This window comes from Heterodontus francisci, chromosome 11 (genome assembly GCF_036365525.1).
Source record: "Heterodontus francisci isolate sHetFra1 chromosome 11, sHetFra1.hap1, whole genome shotgun sequence".
NCBI classification, from domain to species: Eukaryota; Metazoa; Chordata; class Chondrichthyes; order Heterodontiformes; family Heterodontidae; genus Heterodontus; species Heterodontus francisci.
Genome location: NC_090381.1, coordinates 107742475 through 107765665, shown reverse-complemented (window position 1 = coordinate 107765665; position 23191 = coordinate 107742475). Strand labels below are relative to the sequence as shown.

Sequence of the window (23191 nt, the reverse complement as noted above, 5' to 3'; positions counted from 1 at the left end):
ACAGGAACAGCATCCCCACTCAATTTCATGGCCCACCCGCACCTTCATCCCACTCCTGCAGGGGGTGTAAAATACCAGTCTGAATTGCAAATCTTCAGAACTAGCTGGTCGATTTTCAGTCCTCCAGTGTTTGCCTCGCACAAACGGCATCTTGTGCTTAGCCTCCTCATTATTTTTCAGAACTTTTGGATTTGCACATTAATTACCCATTAAACTCGCTGCAGAAAGTTAAGACTGGTAACTAACAACGCAATTAACTTTTTTACTCACACAATAATTATTAATGCGATGCCAATCAATCTCTCCACCCCAGAAATTAAATTATTTAAATTGTAAGATGGTAAATCTTTCCTAGAGATTTAAAAATGTCAGATTTTAATTATTTTTCCTTTCTGCCTTTTTTCTCTCTCTCCTCAATCCTTAACTCATATTGGTTGAAGAGATAGATGGTTGGTCCCATCGTTCACTGAGGTCCCAGATGCCCCGTTACCCGTTATCAGCTTGCAATTCCCACAAGTTATGGCCAAAAAACAGTTGAGCTGAAGAAAAAGTGTAACTAATGGGGCACAACATGAGATGGCTTGCTCCAGTGAGATCCGAGCCTCCCAAGACTATGTGTTGGATTTTGTTGGGCCCCATGTCGTGGGGTTGGAGGTGAGGGTGCATGGAGTATCGCAAGAGGTGGCAGGGGACGGCGGGGCAGAGGACCCGTCAGCACCCTGTCACCCAGCAATCTTCCCAGGTCAGGGTAGGTCAACGGCCTTCCCGCCCACAGGCCAATTGAGGCCCTTAAATGGCCTATTAACAGCCAATTAAGGGCCTCTTCCCAGTGCTGCTGGGATCTTACCAGCAGTGGGGGGGCCTCCACCATGTGGGGAGGGCGTCTTGTAAAACAAGGCACCATCCCTGCAGGCTTGGATTGGGTCCCTCCTTCGTGGGCAATTTGTGGCCCATGGAGGATGCCCACTGGGAACAACTTTACCCCCCCATCCGGACTGCACGTCCACCACCCCCCCCCACCGCCCCCCCTCATTGGGGCCTTTTAAACTGGCCCAGGGGACCTCGCCTCACCCATCTATGGTCCAGGGTTCCAGAGCTGGGCCTGGGTCCAAGGCCTCTGAAGTACCAACAGTGGCCACCACTCCTGGTAGCGCTGCCAACACTGCTGAGCTGCAGGCCCTCTGATTGACTGGCAGCTCTTGGAAGCAGGATCTCCGTCCATTTGAAGACTTTATAAAGGGACAGGGATCCTGCCTCCTGAAACTTCAATTTAAAAAGACCGGCGGATCACTCGGGTGTCTGCGAAAATGGAGAGATGGGTTTCCCCCCACCTTTTTGGCCCGGGGCCCCGCCTCCTACACAAGTTCCAGCCCCCTATGACTGGACCTGCCCAATTTGCCTCTGTTTAATTTTAAATGGAAAAAAATCAGATGGATTCTGTTCCCATCCTGAATCCTCCTCTCCTGATTTTTCTCCTTGCGATCTGCACAGATGACGCCTCAAATTCAAAATCTACCCCAATGTGCCTTTCTCAACTGAGCAAAAATATGTTTGAAATTTGTATGCTATATGTAAAAATAATAGTTTGCAAATAAATTAATCTAAATGGCAATATAACAAAAATGAGCGTTAAGAAAGACACTTACGTGGATTATGTGAGCATTGGAGTTTTTGTCGTCTGTCCCAACAAAAAAGTCTATGATGACCCGCTTTCCATACTTGGCGGTCATTTTCCCAATGACAGCCTCAAGTGTCCAGTTTTTACCTAGGAGAAAGCAAACACAAAACATGATTAGAGCAAACTGGACGACCTTCAGTTCAAAGAATATTCCCTTACCTCGCCCAAAAATAAAATTCCCTTGAGCAGCTTACAGAAAATCGGTCACCTTCTCCTTGGGAATGAGGAGACGACAAGGCGACCAAACTGATTCAGGTAAACTGTTATCCATAGCAAAGAGTTCATAACGCGAGCAGCCACAAGTTTAAAATGAGATTAGGAGTGTGGAATGAAGTCAGGTGAGGCCTCTTGGCCCAAAGCTTGATGAAAACTGAGGAATAGATTATCAGTAAAAACAGTGAAAGTGGAAGGAAGGTTCTAAAAATCAACTATGGAGGGGGAGAAAAATGCTCAGCAATGGTTTGGGTGTCCTCTATATACCCTGTCTGATCTTCCTTTCCATTGTCTAATATCAAGGGCTATGAACACTATACGAGATGCTTCCTTAATAGAGACATTAAGCATTTTATTAAAACAGGTGAACACTGCCACTAAAATAGAAAAAAATTAGTACACATTAATATTTTTGGCTAAAGTATGAGTCGCTTGCAAAGGGGATTCATTTAGCAAATTGTGCTGTGCCTATGTGTGTGTGTGAGCGTATGAATGTGTGTGTGAATCAGTGTTTATGTGTGGCATTGTACATTTGGAGTGTAGATCAGTCCTCGTCATTCTGTCAGTGTAAAAGATATCCACTCCAAGTAGGAGTGAGTTCCACATTTTCACCAGTCTCTGCAAATAAATTCTTCCTAAATTATTTATTTGATCTTTTAGTGGTATCTTACATTTATGTTGCCCTTGCTCTGGACTCACCAACAAGTGGAAACAGTTTATTCACACCCACACTATTAAGTCCCTAAGGGCAGCACAGTGGCGCAGTGGTTAGCACCGCAGCCTCACAGCTCCAGGGGCCCAGGTTCGATTCTGGGTACTGCCTGTGTGGAGTTTGCAAGTTCTCCCTGTGACTGCATGGGTTTTCGCCGGGTGCTCCGGTTTCCTCCCACAGCCAAAGACTTGCAGGTGATAGGTAAATTGGCTGTTGTAAATTGCCCCTAGTGTAGATAGGTAGTAGGGAATATGGGATTACTGTAGGATTAGTACAAATGGGTGGTTGTTGGTCAGCACAGACTCGGTGGGCCGAAGGGCCTGTTTCAGTGCTGTATCTCTAAATAATTAAATATTCAGGAGTTCTATAGGTCTCCTCTTAGTCTTCTCTTTTACAGAGAATAAAACACCATCCTGCTTAATCTTTCCTGATCGATGCATCCTCTTGGTCTGGTAACATGCTTGTCATTGTTTTCTGCACTTTCTCCAATATTTCAATGTTATTTTTATAGTCTGGAGACCAGAACTGTGCATTATACTCAAAGTGTGGTCAAATCAAGTTTCTCACATATATTTAATGCTATCTCGCTGCTTTTGTGTTCTATTTCCCTAGAAACGCATTCCATTACTTTATTTGCGCTCTTAATGGCCTTGCCAACTTGTTGCTACTTTTAGCCATTTATTTATCTGTATTCTCTGGTCATTGCAGCACTTCAGGAGACTCGCCTCCCCGCGAGTGGCTCTCTAGCAGAGCAAGACTACACCTTCTTCTGGCAGGGCAGGGATCCTGAAGAACCAAGACAGCATGGAGTGGGCTTCGCCATCAGAAACTCCTTGCTCAGCATGATAGAGCCTCCCTCAAATGGCTCGGAACGCATACTGTCCATCCGACTGCTCACCACCTCTGGTCCAGTACACCTACTCAGCATCTATGCTCCAACACTCTGCTCCCCACCTGAAGCTAAAGACCAGTTCTATGAACAACTCCATAACATCATTAGCAGCATCCCCAACACCGAACACCTATTCCTGCTGGGGGACTTTAATGCCAGGGTTGGGGCCGACCATGACTCATGGCCCTCCTGCCTTGGGCGCTATGGCGTTGGAAGGATGAATGAGAACGGGCAGAGACTGCTTGAGTTGTGTACCTATCATAACCTCTGCATCACCAACTCGTTCTTTCACACTAAACCCTGTCACCAGGTTTCATGGAGGCACCCAAGATCACGTCGTTGGCACCAGCTAGACCTCATTGTCACAAGGCGAGCCGCCTTAAACAGTGTTCAAATCACACGCAGCTTCCACAGTGCGGACTGTGACACCGACCACTCCCTGGTGTGCAGCAAGGTTAGACTCAGACCAAAGAAGTTGCATCATTCCAAGCAGAAGGGCCACCCGCGCATCAACACGAGCAGAATTTCTCACCCACAGCTGTTACAAAAATTTCTAAATTCACTTGTAACAGCCCTTCAAAACACTCCCACAGGGGATGCTGAGACCAAGTGGGCCCACATCAGAGACGCCATCTATGAGTCAGCTTTGACCACCTACGGCAAAAGTGCGAAGAGAAATGCAGACTGGTTTCAATCTCATAATGAAGAGCTGGAACCTGTCATAGCCGCTAAGCGCATTGCACTTTTGAACTACAAGAAAGCCCCCAGCGATTTAACATCCGCAGCACTTAAAGCAGCCAGAAGTACTGCACAAAGAACAGCTAGGCGTTGCGCAAACGACTACTGGCAACACCTATGCAGTCATATTCAGCTGGCCTCAGACACCGGAAACATCAGAGGAATGTATGATGGCATGAAGAGAGCTCTTGGGCCAACCATCAAGAAGATCGCCCCCCTCAAGTCTAAATCAGGGGACATAATCACTGACCAACGCAAACAGATGGACCGCTGGGTTGAGCACTACCTAGAACTGTACTCCAGGGAGAATGCTGTCACTGAGACTGCCCTCAATGCAGCCCAGTCTCTACCAGTCATGGATGAGCTGGACATACAGCCAACCAAATCGGAACTCAGTGATGCCATTGATTCCCTAGCCAGCGGAAAGGCCCCTGGGAAGGACAGCATTACCCCTGAAATAATCAAGAGTGCCAAGCCTGCTATACTCTCAGCACTACATGAACTGCTATGCCTGTGCTGGGACGAGGGAGCAGTACCCCAGGACATGCGCGATGCCAACATCATCACCCTCTATAAAAACAAAGGTGACCGCGGTGACTGCAACAACTACCGTGGAATCTCCCTGCTCAGCATAGTGGGGAAAGTCTTTGCTCGAGTCGCTCTGAACAGGCTCCAGAAGCTGGCCGAGCGCGTCTACCCTGAGGCACAGTGTGGCTTTCGTGCAGAGAGATCGACTATTGACATGCTGTTCTCCCTTCGTCAGATACAGGAGAAATGCCGTGAACAACAGATGCCCCTCTACATTGCTTTCATTGATCTCACCAAAGCCTTTGACCTCGTCAGCAGACGTGGTCTCTTCAGACTACTAGAAAAGATCGGATGTCCACCAAAGCTACTAAGTATCATCACCTCATTCCATGACAATATGAAAGGCACAATTCAACATGGTGGCTCCTCATCAGAGCCCTTTCCTATCCTGAGTGGTGTGAAACAGGGCTGTGTTCTCGCACCCACACTTTTTGGGATTTTCTTCTCCCTGCTGCTTTCACATGCGTTCAAATCCTCTGAAGAAGGAATTTTCCTCCACACAAGATCAGGGGGCAGGTTGTTCAACCTTGCCCGTCTAAGAGCGAAGTCCAAAGTACGGAAAGTCCTCATCAGAGAACTCCTCTTTGCTGACGATGCTGCTTTAACATCTCACACTGAAGAATGCCTGCAGAGTCTCATCGACAGGTTTGCGTCTGCCTGCAATGAATTTGGCCTAACCATCAGCCTCAAGAAAACGAACATCATGGGGCAGGATGTCAGAAATGCTCCATCCATCAATATTGGCGACCACGCTCTGGAAGTGGTTCAAGAGTTCACCTACCTAGGCTCAACTATCACCAGTAACCTGTCTCTAGATGCAGAAATCAACAAGCGCATGGGTAAGGCTTCCACTGCTATGTCCAGACTGGCCAAGAGAGTGTGGGAAAATGGCGCACTGACACGGAACACAAAAGTCCGAGTGTATCAGGCCTGTGTCCTCAGTACCTTGCTCTACGGCAGCGAGGCCTGGACAACGTATGCCAGCCAAGAGCGACGTCTCAATTCATTCCATCTTCGCTGCCTTCGGAGAATACTTGGCATCAGGTGGCAGGACTATATCTCCAACACAGAAGTCCTTGAAGCGGCCAACACCCCCAGCTTATACACACTACTGAGTCAGCGGCGCTTGAGATGGCTTGGCCATGTGAGCCGCATGGAAGATGGCAGGATCCCCAAAGACACATTGTACAGCGAGCTCGCCACTGGTATCAGACCCACCGGCCGTCCATGTCTCCGTTATAAAGACGTCTGCAAACGCGACATGAAATCGTGTGACATTGATCACAAGTCGTGGGAGTCAGTTGCCAGCATTCGCCAGAGCTGGCGGGCAGCCATAAAGACAGGGCTAAATTGTGGCGAGTCGAAGAGACTTAGTAGTTGGCAGGAAAAAAGACAGAGGCGCAAGGGGAGAGCCAACTGTGCCCCAACAAACAAATTTCTCTGCAGCACCTGTGGAAGAGCCTGTCACTCCAGAATTGGCCTTTATAGCCACTCCAGGCGCTGCTTCACAAACCACTGACCACCTCCAGGCGCGTATCCATTGTCTCTCGAGATAAGGAGGCCCAAAAGAAAAAGAAAAGAAATTCTCTGGTCTCTTTGCTCCATTACCCCATTTAATGTCTTAGTTTCCAAGGAATAAGTGGCTTCTTTGTTCCTCCTACAATCTCACACTTTGCGATGGTCAATTTCATTTACCATTGATCTGCCCAATCTGCAAGCCTCTTGATGTCTTCCTGTATTTTGGTGCAGTCCTCCACATGATTAGTTATATACCCCTCAATGTTGATATCGCCTGGAAATTCCGATGCCACACCTCCAATTTTGGAATCCAAATTATCTACATGCATGGCCAACTGCAGTGGCCCCATCACGGAGCAGCAGTGGATCGACAATTGCACAGCTGGCATGCGCTCATTGCTCAATTCATGACTGTGTGCTGTTTATATTAACCTGAGGGGCTTCCTTTCTTCAGCTTGACAATTTCGATAAGAAATAAAGATGCATCAAATGTTCTAAAACCACTTTCTGATCTTACCGTGTTCCTTGTCCCAGTTGTCTGTTGCGACTGGCCATTCAAACACACCGGACAGCATGTTAATTAATGGTGCCCCACCTTTGCTTTCAATTGCAGCTGAAGTAAAACAAGGACAAGCGTTAGCACATGTCAAGGCAGCCATAAAAATGGTTGGGTTAGTCTCGAGATCATCACTTACTTTGATTCGTGCATGACTTGTACAGTGTCTTTGCTTTCTTAATCGCTTCAGGATCTCCGTTATCTGGCTTCTCAAGGACATCTAGAATCAGTGTACAGAAGAGAAATAAAGTCATCAGGTTGGCTGAGACACATTTTTGGTAAGTTGATGTAATTTTTTTTCCACAACCACTTAATGGTAAGAAGGTATTTCATCCAAGGATTGACAAACATAGTAACAGTAGGAGCAGGAGTAGTCCATTCAGCCCTTCAAACCTTTTCTGCCATTCAATCAGATTGCAGATGATCTGCCTTTGCTGCATATCCTTTGATACCCTTCCTAGTGTTGCCTGGAGTATTTCTTTATGAGCGCTCCTTCCCTTTGAAACATTTTCATTTCGAGATCGTCAGGAGATTATCTAAGATTAGGAATTTCATTTTAAAGTCCTACAGCTTGACACTGCTCTTTGAATTGTGCCTGCTATCTCTCAATCTCAGATGTTTCAGGTTGCCAACTGTGGTTGGACATAATTTGGTCATCACATGACCTCCAACTGCCCCCCCCCCCACCTCTGACCGCGCCCCCCCCCCCAACCCACCCCCATGAAGCTCCCACACTGGTTACCCAATAAGTCCATCCTCACGGACTCTTCATTACCCCGATTGAATGATTCTTGGCTGTTAGTCAAACAGTTTCTTTCCTCCTCATCACCAGTACTTTTTATAACTAATAAATTAAAACACTCAAAGAAAAGGAACTCAAATGCAATTATTCTCCTGTGTTTGCTCTCAGCAGCATCCAGTGAATTACTCTTAAATTCCTGGAGACTCCAGGTCAATACTGTAGGGTTGGCAACCTTAGCTGGGTCGTATTGACGTCTTCACACCAGCTGCTAGTACCACAGCAATAAGCCAACTCACACTTAACAGCAGTACAACAGTGCTCAAGCATGCCTATTGCATTCCAGTACTCGATGCAGATACGAAGCTGTAAAAGTACATCAGGACAGTTTAAAACACATGGCTGCTGACAGATAAAACAGTCCAGCTATGCAAGCTCTCCTAACAGCTTATAAATGAGCAGGTTTCAAGAGAATGACCTTCAACTCCAATTCCTCTCAGGTCAATCCATGCTTTCAACACCAAGTATTATCTGCCACAGGTCACAGAGCCACAATCGGTACTTCTGGCATTTTCATAAAGTTGTTGTGAGGACATAATTTAGACTAACATGAGCACAGACCATTAACCTGGTATCAGCTGTGGCTCAGTAAGCAGCACTCTTGTTTTTGAGTCAGACTTGGTTATGGATTCAAGTCCCATGCCAGAAACCTGAACATGGAATCCAGGCTGACATTGTCAGTGCTGGTATTGAGAGAGTGCTGCACTAATGGAAGTGCCGTCTTTCTGATGAGATGTTGTACTGATTCCCTGCCTACTCACTCAGGCAGATATAAAAGATACCAGAGCCCTATTTTGAAGAAGAGTTATTGTCAATGGCCTCGGCCAATATTTACCTCTCAACCAACATCCTTAAAAACAGATGATCTGATCATTAGCTCATTGGTGTCTGTGGGATCTTGCTGTGCGCACATTGATAGCCCTGTTTCCCTATCTTACAACAGTGACTACACTTCAAAAGTGCTTCATTGGCTCTAAAACACCTTAGGAGATCCTGAGGTCATGATAGACGTTATATAAATGCAAGTCCTTCTATCTTCCATTCTTCAAGGAAGAATTGTGGGACCAAATATTTTCCTTTCCTGTCAGACTGAGCACAAGTTGGATGGTGGGCAACCAAGGTGGGCTCCTGTTCGAGGAACCAGAGCCTTCCTGTATGTGCCACTTAAGTCATTACCATGATTAGCAATGCTCTGAAATGCACCCCCCCCCCCTTCCCCCCCAAACCCCCTGGTGGAAAATACATCCTTTCCAAAGAGTTTGTGTTCAAAACTGAGGGAGGAGAGTGAATCATTAATAGCTTCCAACAGTTGCAATGTCCTCTGGCTTTGGGGTGTTCTGACTGCTGTCCAAAGCAGAAGATGGCAGAGGTCTTGTCGCCAGGGCGGAAAGTGGGGCGGTGACCCCACTTCAGAGGGTAGTGGGTCCCAGGGCCACATTTTACAGTTGCCAGCCAATTACGTGGCTACCACTAGGGCTGCCGTCCAATTAAGGATGGTGGCCCATCCTCAAGAACTGCCAGCCCAAGCAGAAGACCGGTAGCTCAGCAGCGCCACTGGGAGCGGTGGCCATTGCTGGGGCTGTACCTGGAGGAAGAGGGCACACCGTTGGACATGTGCCTGTAAAGTAAGATAATCAGGATCTGGGGACACTGGGACCAGTCATGCTGTTCCCAGCAAGGACGAGGGGTGAGCAGTCACTGAGGGTAAGCATCTTTGATGCTGCGGGTGCTGCCATTGCTGCTAGGGGCTCCTTCCATGCCCAAAGAGTGTGTGAAGAGGAGGGTCTCCCCTGAAGCCCACTATGAGAGTAAAATACCTTTAATTGGCCACTTATGTGGCTCAACTGGGCTCCGGGTAGGCCTTGTACCACCTTTCCCACCGCTGACAAACTGGCATGGTGGGGGGGAAGACATTGGGCACACCACCTGCTGCCTTCCAACGTCATCTTGACAGCCTTCTTGCATCCCAGCTCAGCCCCAAAGGCCACATAAAATTTTGGTCATAGAAACATTACCGGAAGAGATATCCAGCCTAATCCTACTTTCCAGCTGTTGGTGCTTTGCCCTGTCGGTTAAGGCACATCCACATATTTTTTAAATGCAATGAGGGTTTCTGCCTGTATCTCCCTCTCAGGCAGTGAGTTCCAGACCCCCACTTCCCTTTAGGTAAAAGCACTTCTCCTCAACTCCCCTCTAATTCTTCTACCAATCACCTTAAATCTATACCCCGGATTATTGATCTGTCTGCTAAGGGAAAAAGGTTCTTCAAATTTGCTCTACTAAATTGTAACAAATTCGCTCTACTAAACTGTAATTAATAAAAAAGAATGCAACAAAATACAAAAAGACATAAATAAGCTTGCAGAATGGGTAAGTAATTGGCAAATGAACTTCAATACAGATAAATGTAAAGTGACACAGTTTGGTAGGAAGATTAAGGATGCCACATACTACTTGGATAATCAGACTCCAGAGGGAGTAGAGGAGCAAAGACACACAGATCAGTAAAAGTAGTGACACAGGTTAATAAGGCCAAAAAAAGCAAAAATAAAAATTGGGGTTTATTTCTAAAGGGTTAGAATTGAAAAGCAGAGAAGTTATCCTAAAACTGTATAGAACATTGGTTAGACCCACGCTTGGTGTACTGTGTACACATCTGGTCTCCATATTATAAAAAGTATATAAAGGCAATGGTGAATGTTGTGTGATTGCCATGACACTAATAAAAAGTTCACAAGGATGATCCTGGAACTGAGAGGATAAACCTATCAGGAAAGACTGAACAAGTTTGGGCTCTTTTCTCTGGAAAAGAAAGGCTGAGGTCTGGCCTGATAGAGACCCTTAAGATAATAAAGTGATTTGATAGGGTCGATGTAGGGAAGATGTGTCCACTGGTCAACGGATCCAAAACTAGAGGTAATCAATATGATAGTCACTAATAAAACCAACTGGGAATTCAGTAGAAACCTCTTTACCTCAGAGAGTGGTGAGAATGTGGAACTTGCTACCACAAAGAGTAGTTGAGGTAAAAAGTACGGATGCATGAAGAGGAAAGCAAGGTAAACATGAGGAAGAAATGAATAGAAGGACATGCTGATAGGGTGAGATGAAGAGGAGTGGGAGGAAGCTGGTGTAGAGCATAGACCAGTTGGGCTGAATGGCCTGTTTCGTAGATTCAGTGTACTTATGTGAGGGTGCAGGGAGGTTGCTGGCCATTTCCCCTCTCAGATCTTCCACTGCGAGAGAGGTGGGCCCAAACCAGAGGCCCATTTTTAATGGGTGCCATTCCGAAAGGGCCTCCATCAGACTGACATCCATGAAAATGAGGAGGGGCGCATCTTGATATTTCACCTGCCTCATTAGCAAGGCATTTAAATACTGCCACCTGTTTCACACACTCCCCCCTCATCCCCACCCCACAGAATGCTTTTAAAGCCATTTCTCCTCACCACTACTCCACCTGAGAAATGGGCCTACCTGGGACACAAAGCAAAGGAAAATCCACCTTTACATTTCAGAATCAGAATAAATGTTCCCATGCACTGGCATGAAGACTGGATCAATTAAAACAGAACCTGTGTTTAAGTAATGCTTCATCACATCTTCAGATGGCCCAACGTGCTTTGTATCCAATGAGTTACTTTTGCCGATGCACTCTCTGGCCAAATAGTCTGTTGAAACTCACTGTCTAGAATTATACATGAAGAATAGCCAATTGGGCAAGTGAAAGGAGGAACTGAACAATAGAATAGTATCATACAATCTTAAAGCACAGAAGCAAGCCATTCAGTCCATCATACCTGCGCTGGCTCTTTGAAAGAGCTGTCCACTTATTCCACTGCTGACAATAAGTTCCTGAAAAAGTATCCTCAAAATTTCTTGCAATAATTAGAATTACAGGTAATTTAAAATTTGGTTTGTACATAGGAGTAGCTTTTTAGGACTTATGGAGAACTTAGTGAGTTAATGAATAGAAAATCATGCAGGTCAGAAAATGGACACACTAAATACACAAATTATGTGCACCTCAAAAAGGACACACTAACCTTCTCACTCACATGGCCTCAAAATGGACACACAAACCTCCTCACTCACACAGCCTCAAAAAGGACACACCAACCTCCTCACTCACACAGCCTCAAAAAGGACACACTAACCTCCTCACTCACACTGGCTCAAAAAGGACACACCAACCTCCTCACTCACACAGCCTCAAAAAGGACACACTAACCTCCTCACTCACACTGGCTCAAAAAGGACACACCAACCTCCTCACTCACACAGCCTCAAAAAGGACACACTAACCTCCTCACTCACACTGGCTCAAAAAGGACACACCAACCTCCTCACTCACACAGCCTCAAAAAGGACACACTAACCTCCTCACTCACACAGCCTCGAAAAAGGACACACTAACCTCCTCACTCACACAGCCTCAAAAAGGACACACTAACCTCCTCACTCACACAGCCTCAAAAAGGACACACTAACCTCCTCACTCACACTGCCTCAGAATGGACACAATAACCTCCTCACTCACACTGCCTCAAAAAGGAAACACCAACCTCCTCACTCACACAGCCTCAAAAAGGACACACTAACCTCCTCACTCACACTGCCTCAAAAAGGAAACACCAACCTCCTCACTCACGCTGCCTCAAAAAGGACACACTAACCTCCTCACTCACACTGCCTCAGAATGGACACACTAAGCTTCTTACTTGTGCAAGTCTCAAAATGGGCAAACTGCACACTGGGAGCTGGATTTTATGCGGCTGGCGGGGGTTGCAGCACCTGGCCCAAAAGGTGAGGGAATCCAGCCTCGGTCCTTTGGAGGAACACCCTGGCTGAATTCAATGGTGTTCGGGAAATTAACTTCCTGGTCCTGGGCGCCCCATTCCTTTAAGGACGGGTACCTTGCCTCCAAGAGCTGCCGGCCAATCAGAGGGCCAGCAGTTCAGCAGTTCCAGCAGCACCACTGAGAACAGTGGCCACTGCTGGAACTGCAGCAGTCACTTGAAAAAGAGCAGCCATGGACCCTGGACTGAAGGTAAGTTGGAGCAGGCTCGCCGGGACCACTCAGGCAGGTCATGGTGAGGTGGGGGAGGGGGATCCTGAGGGCAAGGGGATGGGTGATGCCACAGGGGCGGCTTTTGCCATGGGGGCCCTCCGTGGCCCACAGATTGCCCATGGAGGAGGGCTCCCCCCCACATGCCCACATGGAGGTTGCCTTAGTTATTGGGTGACGTCTTCCCATGTTGGAAGCAAACCCCCACTGCCGCTGGTGCAATTAATTGGAAATGTAAGGGCCTCAATTGGACTTTCGGTGGGAAGGTCTTTCTTGGCCTTCCCCACCCCAGACTAAATTTGAAGGCATCGGGAAGGCGACGGGCATTCCATCCTTTCCTTCACTCAAATTTTATTCTCATCCCTCAGGGACCCATAAAATTCAGCTCTGTGTGCTGAAGGTGATCTTCTGAATTAGAGGCCTTCAATTGTCCATTTTACCAGTAACAGCACACAACCAGAAGAACCAGCAATGTTTCAAAACCAGCTAAAAAAAACCCTCAAGCTTAAGATGATCATTTTCACAAATAGCACAAAAAAGGTTCCAATACTAACAAAAAGCTTCACTTCAATTTGACACTTTAATCACCTGTATTTCCAAATGCCTCGCAGCTTCAGCCACAATTTCCATAGATTAAAAAGGCACAGAGCTATTGAGGACAGAGAAGGTTCACAGCCTATTTATAGTTTCCATAGCAACAAAAAGGTGACAATAAACTGGAAAGTAAGACTGTCATTCGTGTAAAATTTCAAATGTTGTTTTAATATATTTGCAGCTTAATTACGAAACCAATTTTTATAATGTACCTTCACTATAATTAGATTGTATGATGAGGGGTCTCTATGAACAGATCTGAAATCTGTGCATTCATGTAAGGAGAGATTCCCTTTAAGGGAAGGAGAAAGCCTTGCATTTATATAGCACCTATCACATCCTCAGGACATCCCAAAGCGCTGTACAGCAATGAAGTACTTTTGAAGTGTAGTCACTGTTGTAATTTAGGAAATGTGACAGCTAGTTTGTGCATAACATGGTCCCACAAACAGATTTATGATCAGATAACCTGTTTTAGTGACGTTGTTGGAGGGATAAATATTGATCAGACACCAGGAAGAATTTTCCTTTTCTCCTTTACGTCCACCTGAAAGGATAGCTGGGGCCTCGGTTTAACACCTCATCTGAAAGAAGGCACCTCTGACAGTGCAGCATGCCCTTAGTACTGTACAGGTACAGCAACCTGAATTTTGCGAGCAAGTCCTTGATGTGAGATTTGAACCTATTCCCTCTTGCTCATAGGTGAGACTGCTACCCACAGAACCACAGCTGACAGCGCTATGAAATGATAGTATAGATTTCCCTGTCTGGTCTCTGACCAGGAAAGCATCAGGTGAAGCGTAATGCACGTGACCTTTAGTTATTATGACGACATTGCCAGAATTTCTGGGGTAGGCCTCAACTACAAGGGTTCAGCGAGTTCTCACCTTCAAAAATACCTTTTAATGCAAGTTTCCTATTCTGTGGCTGGCAAATCAGGTGCTGCTATAGCTTTTAAAGGTCTGCAGCAACTTAAAAATGAGGGTATTTTCTGGAAACCACATAGTGACATCACTATTCCTATCCAGAATGGAAATTACTGAGTCAATCACACCTAGAGACCAGACTGCTGTAAGTGACTGGCGTTAATGTTATGCACATCATTTGTGTTATGTAACTATACTGCACTCATGCATTTTGCTGGAGAAATCACCCCGCTGTTATTAGGAGACATTGCTGTAGTTTTGGTCATGTCTCCTTTTTCTGTAGTGCATAGAGACTCTGTTTTCTTTTTGCTGAGTAATTGGACTCTGTTTGCTGTAAAATAGACTGTTTGTTGCATAAGTCTTACTCCAGCTTCAACTTATTGGCTGACACAGTGGAGTCAGTAGGCACAGTACATTTTCTGGCTATGATCTTTAATACCAGGAGATCCAGGCAAATTGCACACTGCTTGGAAGAAAAGAACTTCCCTGATTTGGGAGCCACTGAAATGGTAACTGGGAATTCACTGGGCTGTAGTGCCACAGTAATGGTGCATGTCATTACTATCACCACTACAGTTGCAGGAAATTATGGCATTCATGAATAATACCATTGTCAGCATTAAGGCTTGTTTCATTCCCACTTGTGACAGGATCACTGGAGAGAAGTCCCTAGCGGTAAGGTTCTGAGATAGACAACTGGTGAAAGATATAGAGAAATGTTTCCATTTGTGGGACAGTCCACAACTGGGGACCATGACTTTAAGACAGTCACTAAATCAATGCAATAAAGGATTCAGGAGAATCTTCTTTACCCAGAGAGTTGCTAGAATGTGTAACTCGCTCCACATGGAGTAGTTAAGGAGAATAGCATAGTTACATTAAAGTGGAAGCTTGATAAGTGCAGGAAGGAGAAATGAATAGAAGGTTTTTTTTTTATTAGCTTGGAATGTGATTCTCACTGGCCAGGCCAGCATTTATTGTCCATCCCTAATTGCCCTTGAGAAGGTGGTGATGAGCCGCCTACAACTGAGTAGCTTGCTAGGTCATTTCAGAGTGCAGTTAAGAGTCAACCAGATTGCTGTGGGTCTGGAGTCACATGTAGGCCAGACTGGGCAAGGAGGGCAAATTTCCTCCTCTGAAGGACATTAGTGAACCAGATGAGTTTTTACTACAATCCAGTTGCTTCATGATCATTATTAATGAGACAAGCATTTTATTCCAGATATAATCAATTAAATTTTAAGCTCCTCCAGCTGCCATGGTGGGATTTAAACTCATGTCTCCAGTGGATTAGTCTGCTCAAAGTGCTCCCACTCCATCCCCTTGCCCCCCCGTCACCACCCACCCCAGTTAGTGCCCCACATTTTGCCGACTGTCCTGATGGTCGAGTCTGCTGCTGCACAGATGCAGGAGGGCCAGTCTTTTCCAGGGCCCTGACAGGCTCCAAAATCTACAGGATGTTGACCAAGAGCATCTCAGCAGTCAAAGCAGAGATGTCAGCAGCCTGTCTCTATCCCTGCTGAAGTCACAAGAGTTGCACCATGTTGAAGCAGTGGGAAAAGGAAGAGTAAAGATTTGTAGTTGCACATGGGTGTATGACACAATGTTAGGTTGTTAATTTCTGTTTAATCTTTCTGTAACATTAAAGTTATTTGTTTGCTCTATTTCCCCATATTGACCATTTTTGCCTGGCAAGTGGCCTTCTCACTTATGATAAATGGTAAAACAAGAGTTAAAGACGAGCAATGGATATTTCTAACAGGGATGCTTTGTTGATTCTATAACTACTTTCCATTGGGGAGAGGGGGGAAGCTAAGTGGGTTCAGAAATTGGCTGCCAGATGGGTATACTTCTTCAGCCTAATGGAAGCGGGCCAGGATTAGGCCATGCCGGGCATCAAAGTGTGCCACTGCTGGTGTCCTCTCCACATCAAGTCCCTCCTCCCTCTGCTCCTGTTGTTGTTTCTCCTCCTCCTTCTCCTCCTCTGAAGAGGCAATGCGCTCAGCATCTTTAGGCAGAGTCAACATTGGTTTATGAAAGGGAAATTGTGTTTGACAAACCTACTGCACTTTTTTGAGGATGTTATTTGTAGCATAGATAAAGGAGAACCAGTGGATGTGGTGTATTTGGATTATCAGAAGGCTTTTGATAAGGTCCCACACAGGTTAGTAAACAAAATTAGAGCGTGTGGGATTGGGGATAATGTACTGGTATGGATTGAGAATTGGCTAACAGACAGAAAACAGGGAGAAGGAATAAATGGATCATTCTCAGGATGGCAGGCTGTTACCAGTGGGGTACTGCAAGGATCAGTGCTTGGGCCACAGCTGTTCACAATCTATATTAATGATTTGGATGTGGGAACCAAATGTAATTTTCCAAATTTGCTGATGACACAAAACTAGGTGGGAATGTAAGTTGTGAGGAGGATGCAAAGAGACTTCAAGGGGACGTAGACAGGCTAAGTGAATGAGCAAGAACATTGCAGATGGAATATAATGTGAATAAGTGTGAAGTTATCCACTTTGGTAGAAAAAACAGATAGACGGAGTATTTTTTAAATGGTGAGCGGTTGGGAAGTGTTGATGTCCAAAGGGACCTGGGTGTCCTTGTTCATGAGTCACTAAAAGCTAGTATGCAGGTGCAGCAAGCAATTAGGAAGGCAAATGGTATTTTGGCCTTCATTGCAAGGGTTTTGAGTACAGGAGTAAAGAAGGCTTGCTGCAATTGTATAGAGCCTTGGTGAGACCACACCTGGAGTATTGTGTACAGTTCTGGTCTCCTCATCCAAGGATATACTTGCCATAGAGGGAGTGCAACGGAGGTTCACTGGGATGGTGGGATTGTCTTATGTGGAGAGATTGAGGAAACTGGGCCTGCCTTCTCTAAAGTTTTGAAGAATGACAGGTGATCTCATTGAAACTTACAAAATTCTTTCAGGGCATGACAGGGTAGATGTGGATAGGATGTTTCCCCTGGCTGGTGAGTCTAGAGCAAGGGAACATAGTCTCAGAATAAAGGGTAGGCCATTTAAGACTGAGATGAGGAGGAATTTCTTCACTCAGAGGGTGGTGAATCATTGGAATTCTCTCCCCTAGAGGACTATGGAAGCTCAATTATTGAGCATGTTCAAGACAGAAATTGATAGATATCTGGATACTAATGGCACCAGCAGAAGCGGGAGGAGACCATTAAGTGGCAATTAATTGGCCACTCAAGGGCTGTAATTAGCCTGGGAAGGGCAAGCTGCTTGCCACCTCCCCCGCCACTGGTAAAATAGCAGTGGGGGTGGGTAGGCGATAGGAACTGCATCCCTGCCTCCCACTTGATTTTACGCACCCCCCCACCCCCCGCACCCTGCCTCCAAGCCCAATCCCGGGGGCACGTAAAATTCCAGCCTGTTTCACACTCCACAGTTGCTACCTGACCCGCTGAGTATTTCCATCATTTTCTGATTTTAAGATCTGTTAGAAGTTGGCTTTGCTTCTGTTGTGCTTAATGTTTTGTTTTGAATGGCTGTTCTTCTAAACAACATCTGTGAAGTTTTATCCTCATTTGGCTGTAAAGGACTGTCACTGCTATTCATCACCTTGTCTTCACTCACTGTCCACACACATGCACACAGCAGGAACCACTGGACCATAGTCAAGAATGGGAAACTTTGGCAAAATCCTCCTATCGCAAGGTCACTTGGATGTATATTAGTGACCTGCTACTGTTTGGCAGCTAACTCACCACAGCTCAGGGATCAAGTCTGAGACCTTTCAACTCTGCACAGTTCCATGTATTGGTTCAGGAGTTGTTGAGAGTTGTGCTGTACTTTACAAATTCAAGATTGCGTTGAAATGACTGTAAATATAAAAGTAAATATATATATTTGAAGGAAAACTGTTTGCAGGGCTATAGGGAACTAGCAGGGGCTGGGATTATTTGGATAAATCTACCAGGCTGAATGGCCTCCTTCTGTGCTGTAACTTCTATAATTCCATATAAATGTCATATTGCCCTTAACTATTTCACAACAGAATAGAAGGCCCACGTCTTGCTTTAACGCGAGTATGTGTGCTTGGCAGTGATAGAGTGACACCTGATCCTTCTAACTAAACTTTTATTTTCTTTGAAGGTGATCACACGAGCCAAACATTTGCACTGACCAGCTATCACATTAAGCAGTTCTTACATGGACTGCAAATGAATGCTAAAAATAATTCGATTGGATTGCAACAGCTGCCACCTCATCACAAGTTGTGATTTCAGGGTCAAACGCTAATGTGCAAATGCTGTGGAGCTAAAACAGAAAGATGGCAGCAAGGCTGCATAATACAATGGGGACTGAAAACAGATCAAAACTTTGTCCACTGCTAATCCAGAAAATTGTACCTCATCGAATATATTTGAGAATATTGGGCTTATAACCGTCTGGAGTTACGAAGAATGAGAGGTGATCTCATTGACGCTTAGAAGATTTTGAGAAGGCTTGACGTTGAGAGGTTGTTTCCCCTGGCTAGAGAGTCTAGAATGATGGAGCATAGTCTCAGGATAAGGGGTGAATCATTTAGGACTTTTTTTTAATTCTTTCACGGGATCTGGGCATTGCTGGCTAGGCCAGCATTTATTACCCATCCTAAACTGCCCTTGAGAAGGTGGTGGTGAGCCACCTACTTTAACCACTGCAGTCCACGTGGTGTAGGTGCAACCACAGTGCTGTTAGGAAGGGAATTCCAGCATTTTGACCTAGCGACAGTGATAGAATTCCAAGTCAGGACGGTGTATGGCTTGGAGGGGAACTTGCATCTGCTGCCCTTGTCCTTTTAGGTGGTAGAGGTCAGAGGTTCTATTGCTGTTGAAGGAGCCTTGGTGAGTTGCTGCAGTGCATTTGTACATGGTACACACTGATGCCATTGTGCATCGGTGGGTGGAGGGAGTGAATATTGAAGGTGGTGGATGGGGTGCCAATCAAGTGGGCTGCTTTGTCCCACTGAGGTGAGGAGAAATTTCTTCACTCTGAGGGTTGTGAATCTTTGGAATTCTCTACCCCAGAGAGCTGTGGATGCTCAATGGTTGAGCACATTCAAGACAGAGCTTGATAGATTTTTAGGTACAAAGCGAACCGAGGAATATGGGAAGAGTACAGGAAGGTGGAGTTTATTTATTTAGAGATACAGCACTGAAACAGGCCCTTCAGCCCACCAAGTCTGTGCCAACCATCAACCACCCATTTATACTAATCCTATATTAATCCCATATTCCTACCACATCCCCACCAGCTACCTATACGAGGGACAATTTATAATGGCCAATTTACCTATCAACCCGCAAGTCTTTGGCTGTGGGAGGAAACTGGAGGACTCGGCGAAAACCCAAGCTGTCACAGGGAAACTGTGCAACTGTTGCAAACTCCACACGGGCAGTACCCAGAATTGAACCCAGGTCGCTGGAGCTGTGAGGCTGCGGTGCTAACCACTGCACCACTGGTCCGAGGTAGCACATCAGCCATGATCTTACTGAATGGCAGAACAAGCTTGAAGGACCAAATGGACTACTTAGGCTCCTATTTTTTATATGTATATTTCTTAGGTTGCCAGACCTACTGAGTATTACCAACACTTTCTGTTTGTATTTCAGATTTCCAGCATCTGCAGTATTTTACTCCTATTTCTTCTGTTTTATTTTCATAATAGCAATGTGAGGAGAGTTTTTTTTGTAAGCTAAAATTTTAATTTAAAAAAATGTTTGCTCCATTAATTTTAAAGCGTTTGGAAAACAGTGGCACTTTTAACCAATGGTTTGACTCTACACCTGTGCATGCCATCCGCAACATGAAAACAGGGAACATTTTTTCTGTCTCTTCTCATCTGCATAACATTCTAAAAGTATCCTTTTTTTTAAAGCAGCGAAAGATGTTGAGCTGGATTTTACAGCCCACCCAACATCGGGGGCCGTGGTGGGGGGGGGCCTGAAAATGCCTCCGGCAGATGCCCATCACAGGCCTTGACGCTGGGAAGGCCTGGCCTGATATCGCCGGTGGCGGCGAGGTCTCGTTAATTAATGAATTAAGTTCTTACCCCCCCCCCCACCCCCCCCCGCTGTCCGTTCCGCTCCAATAATAGTGCCAGTGGCTGGCACTCCCAAGCATCCAAGGCGCAACCCTGCTGGGAAGGGGGGAGCTGGTAAGTTTCTCTGTGCGGGGAGGGGGGAGGGAGTGGCATCCGAGCAATTTGATTGGTGTAGGGGATGGTGGGAAGGGGTAAAGATTAACGTTTGTGAACCTTGTGGGGGCGGGGGAAGGTCAGGTGCACAAGGTAAGCAGTTTGGGGGCAGAAGACAAGGAATGAAGTGTTTGGTCATTGGAGGGGTGGGAGAGGGGCTAGAAACATTTATTTAATTTTTTGAATAAATTCTAACTCACTATTTCTTTAAAAATTCAAATGAAATGTAAAGCTTTGGAGCCCTTTAAAAATGGCATTGGCACCTGCACAATGGTGCCTGACACCATTGCCGGGGATGGAGCGCCTGCCCCCTCCATGTCATCGGGGAGGTGGGGCGGGGGGCGGGGGCAGTCCGCCCTGTCCATTTAAATGAGCAGCTGCATTTAATATTGTGGCGGCTGCCAAGATCAAGATATGTAAGATTCAGCCCGTTATTTTGTACTTTCTTTTCTGACCTGGAGCCAGAAATTTACCCCAATTTCCAATCTGCAATTATGTCCAAACAAGCAATAATTTAACTCTAGTTGATATCAGGATATGTATACTTCAGTAATTAGATTGTGTGACTTTAAAGGAACAGACCCTTAAACATAGCTACATCTGTTTAGCAGCAGTTTACTACATTGCATATTAAATGGAATAAAACTTTTCTCATTTGACCAGCTGTATAATTGCTTGCTTACCCAGATTTATTCTGCCAGTTTATTAAACTCTGGATTCCCCTTAATTTATCATTTTATATTACTAGTTTTTTAAAATGAACCAAACATAAAGTATTACAATTCACAGCTACCCAGTTACAACTGAATAGCCATGCCTCCATCAAACCTATGATTAATCACCCTGATTTATCATTGATTTAATTTTTCTTGCTTCGTCCACACTCTTTTCCTTTAAATCAATAGTGTCAGCCATTCCAATCTCATCCTACAAGTCCTTGCTGCAAGTCTTCCATATATCAAAGTCCATGGTATCTGCAACTTCATCAGGGAGTTGGACAATTCATTTTTGGTGAAAAAAGCAATTGAAACAATAAAAACTTCCATTTATATAGCACTTTTAACATAGTAAAACATCGCAAGGCACTTTACAGGAATGTTAACGGACAAAATTTAGGAACTTAGAGAGAGAGAGACTGTGAGGTTGTTGAGCAAATTGTCATAGTAAGTCACAAGGTATTGGAGGTTTTGGAAGGCTTAAAAGTGGACAAATCTCCAGGTCCGGACGATTTGTGTCCCAGGATGCTGCGGGAGGCGAGGGTGGAGATTGCAGGGGCTCTGACCCTAATTTTTAATTCCTCTCTGGCCAGAAGGGAGGTGCCAGAGGACTGGAGAACAGCTAATGTGGTCCCACTATTTAAGAAAGGTTATAGAGATAAGCCAGGGAACTACAGACCAGTGAGTCTCACGTCAGAGGTAGGGAAACTATTGGAGAAAATTCTGAAGGAGAGAATCTTTCTCCACTTGGAGAGGCAAAATTTGATTAGAAATATTCAGCATGGCTTTGTCAGAGGGAGGTCATGCCTAACAAATTTGATTGAATTTTTTGAGCATGTGACCAGGTGTGTAGATGAGGGTAGTGCAGTTGATGTAGTTTACATGGATTTCAGCAAAGCCTTTGACAAGGTCCCACATGGGAGACTTATTAAGAAAGCAAATGCACATGGGATACAAGGTAACTTGATAAGGTGGATTCAAAATTGGCTTAGCTGTAGGAGACAGAGAGTAATGACAGACGGCTGTTTTAGTGACTGGAAGCCAGTGTCCAGTGGCATACCACAGGGATCTGTGCTGGGTCCCCTATTGTCTGTCATTTATGTAAATGACATAGATGACTATGTGGGGGGTAGGATCAGTAAGTTTGCAGATGACACAAAGATTGGCCGAGTGGTTAACAGTGAGGTGGAGTGTCTTAGGTTACAGGAAGATATAGATGGGATGGTCAAATGGGCAGAAAAGTGGCAGATGGAATTTAACCCTGAAAAGTGTGAGGTGATACACTTTGGAAGGAGTAATGTGACACGGAAGTATTCAATGAATGGCCTGACACTGGGAAGTTCAGAGGAACAAAGGGACCTTGGCGTGTTTGTCCGTAGATCTCTGAAGGCAGAGGGCAGGTGAATAGGGTGGTGAAAAAGGCATATGGGATACTTGCCTTTATCAATTGAGGCATAGATTACAAAAGCAGGGAGGTCATGTTGGAGTTGTACAGAACTTTGGTAAGGCCACAGCTGGAGTACTGTGTGCAATTCTGGTCGCCACATTATAGGAAGGATGTGATTGCACTGGAGGGGGTGCAGAGGCGATTCACCAGAATGTTGCCTGGAATGGAACATTTAAGCTATGAAGAGAGGTTGGATAGGCTTGGGTTGTTTTCAATGGAGCAGAGAAGACTGAGGGGTGACCTGATCGAGGTGTACAAGATTATGAGGGGCATGGACAGGGTGGATAGGGAGCAGCTGTTCCCCTTAGTTGAAGTTTAAGGTGAGGGGCAGGAGGTTTAAGGGGGATATGAGGAAGAACCTTTTTACCCAGAGGGTGGCGACGGTCTGGAATGCCCTGCCTGGGAGGGTGGTAGAGGCAGGTTGCCTCACATCCTTTAAAAAGTACCTGGATGAGCACTTGGCACGCCATAACATTCAAGGCTATGGGCCAAGTGCTGGCAAATGGGATTAGGTAGACAGGTCAGGTGTTCTGATGT

General features: G+C 45.6%; 1 protein-coding gene across 4 annotated transcripts in view; it reads right to left on the bottom strand.

The window, feature by feature from the left end:
* Positions 1-23191, bottom strand: part of LOC137375456 (neprilysin-like) — a 203814-nt gene that overhangs the window by 92406 nt on the left and 88217 nt on the right. For all 4 annotated transcript variants that reach the window (XM_068042736.1, XM_068042733.1, XM_068042737.1 and 1 more), the window contains exons 5-7: positions 7035-7115; positions 6857-6952; positions 1647-1765 (exon numbers count right to left, since the gene is read on the bottom strand). In XM_068042736.1, coding sequence (XP_067898837.1) covers positions 1647-1765; positions 6857-6952; positions 7035-7115 — 296 coding nt within the window. The remainder of the gene's footprint in view (positions 1-1646; positions 1766-6856; positions 6953-7034; positions 7116-23191) is intronic.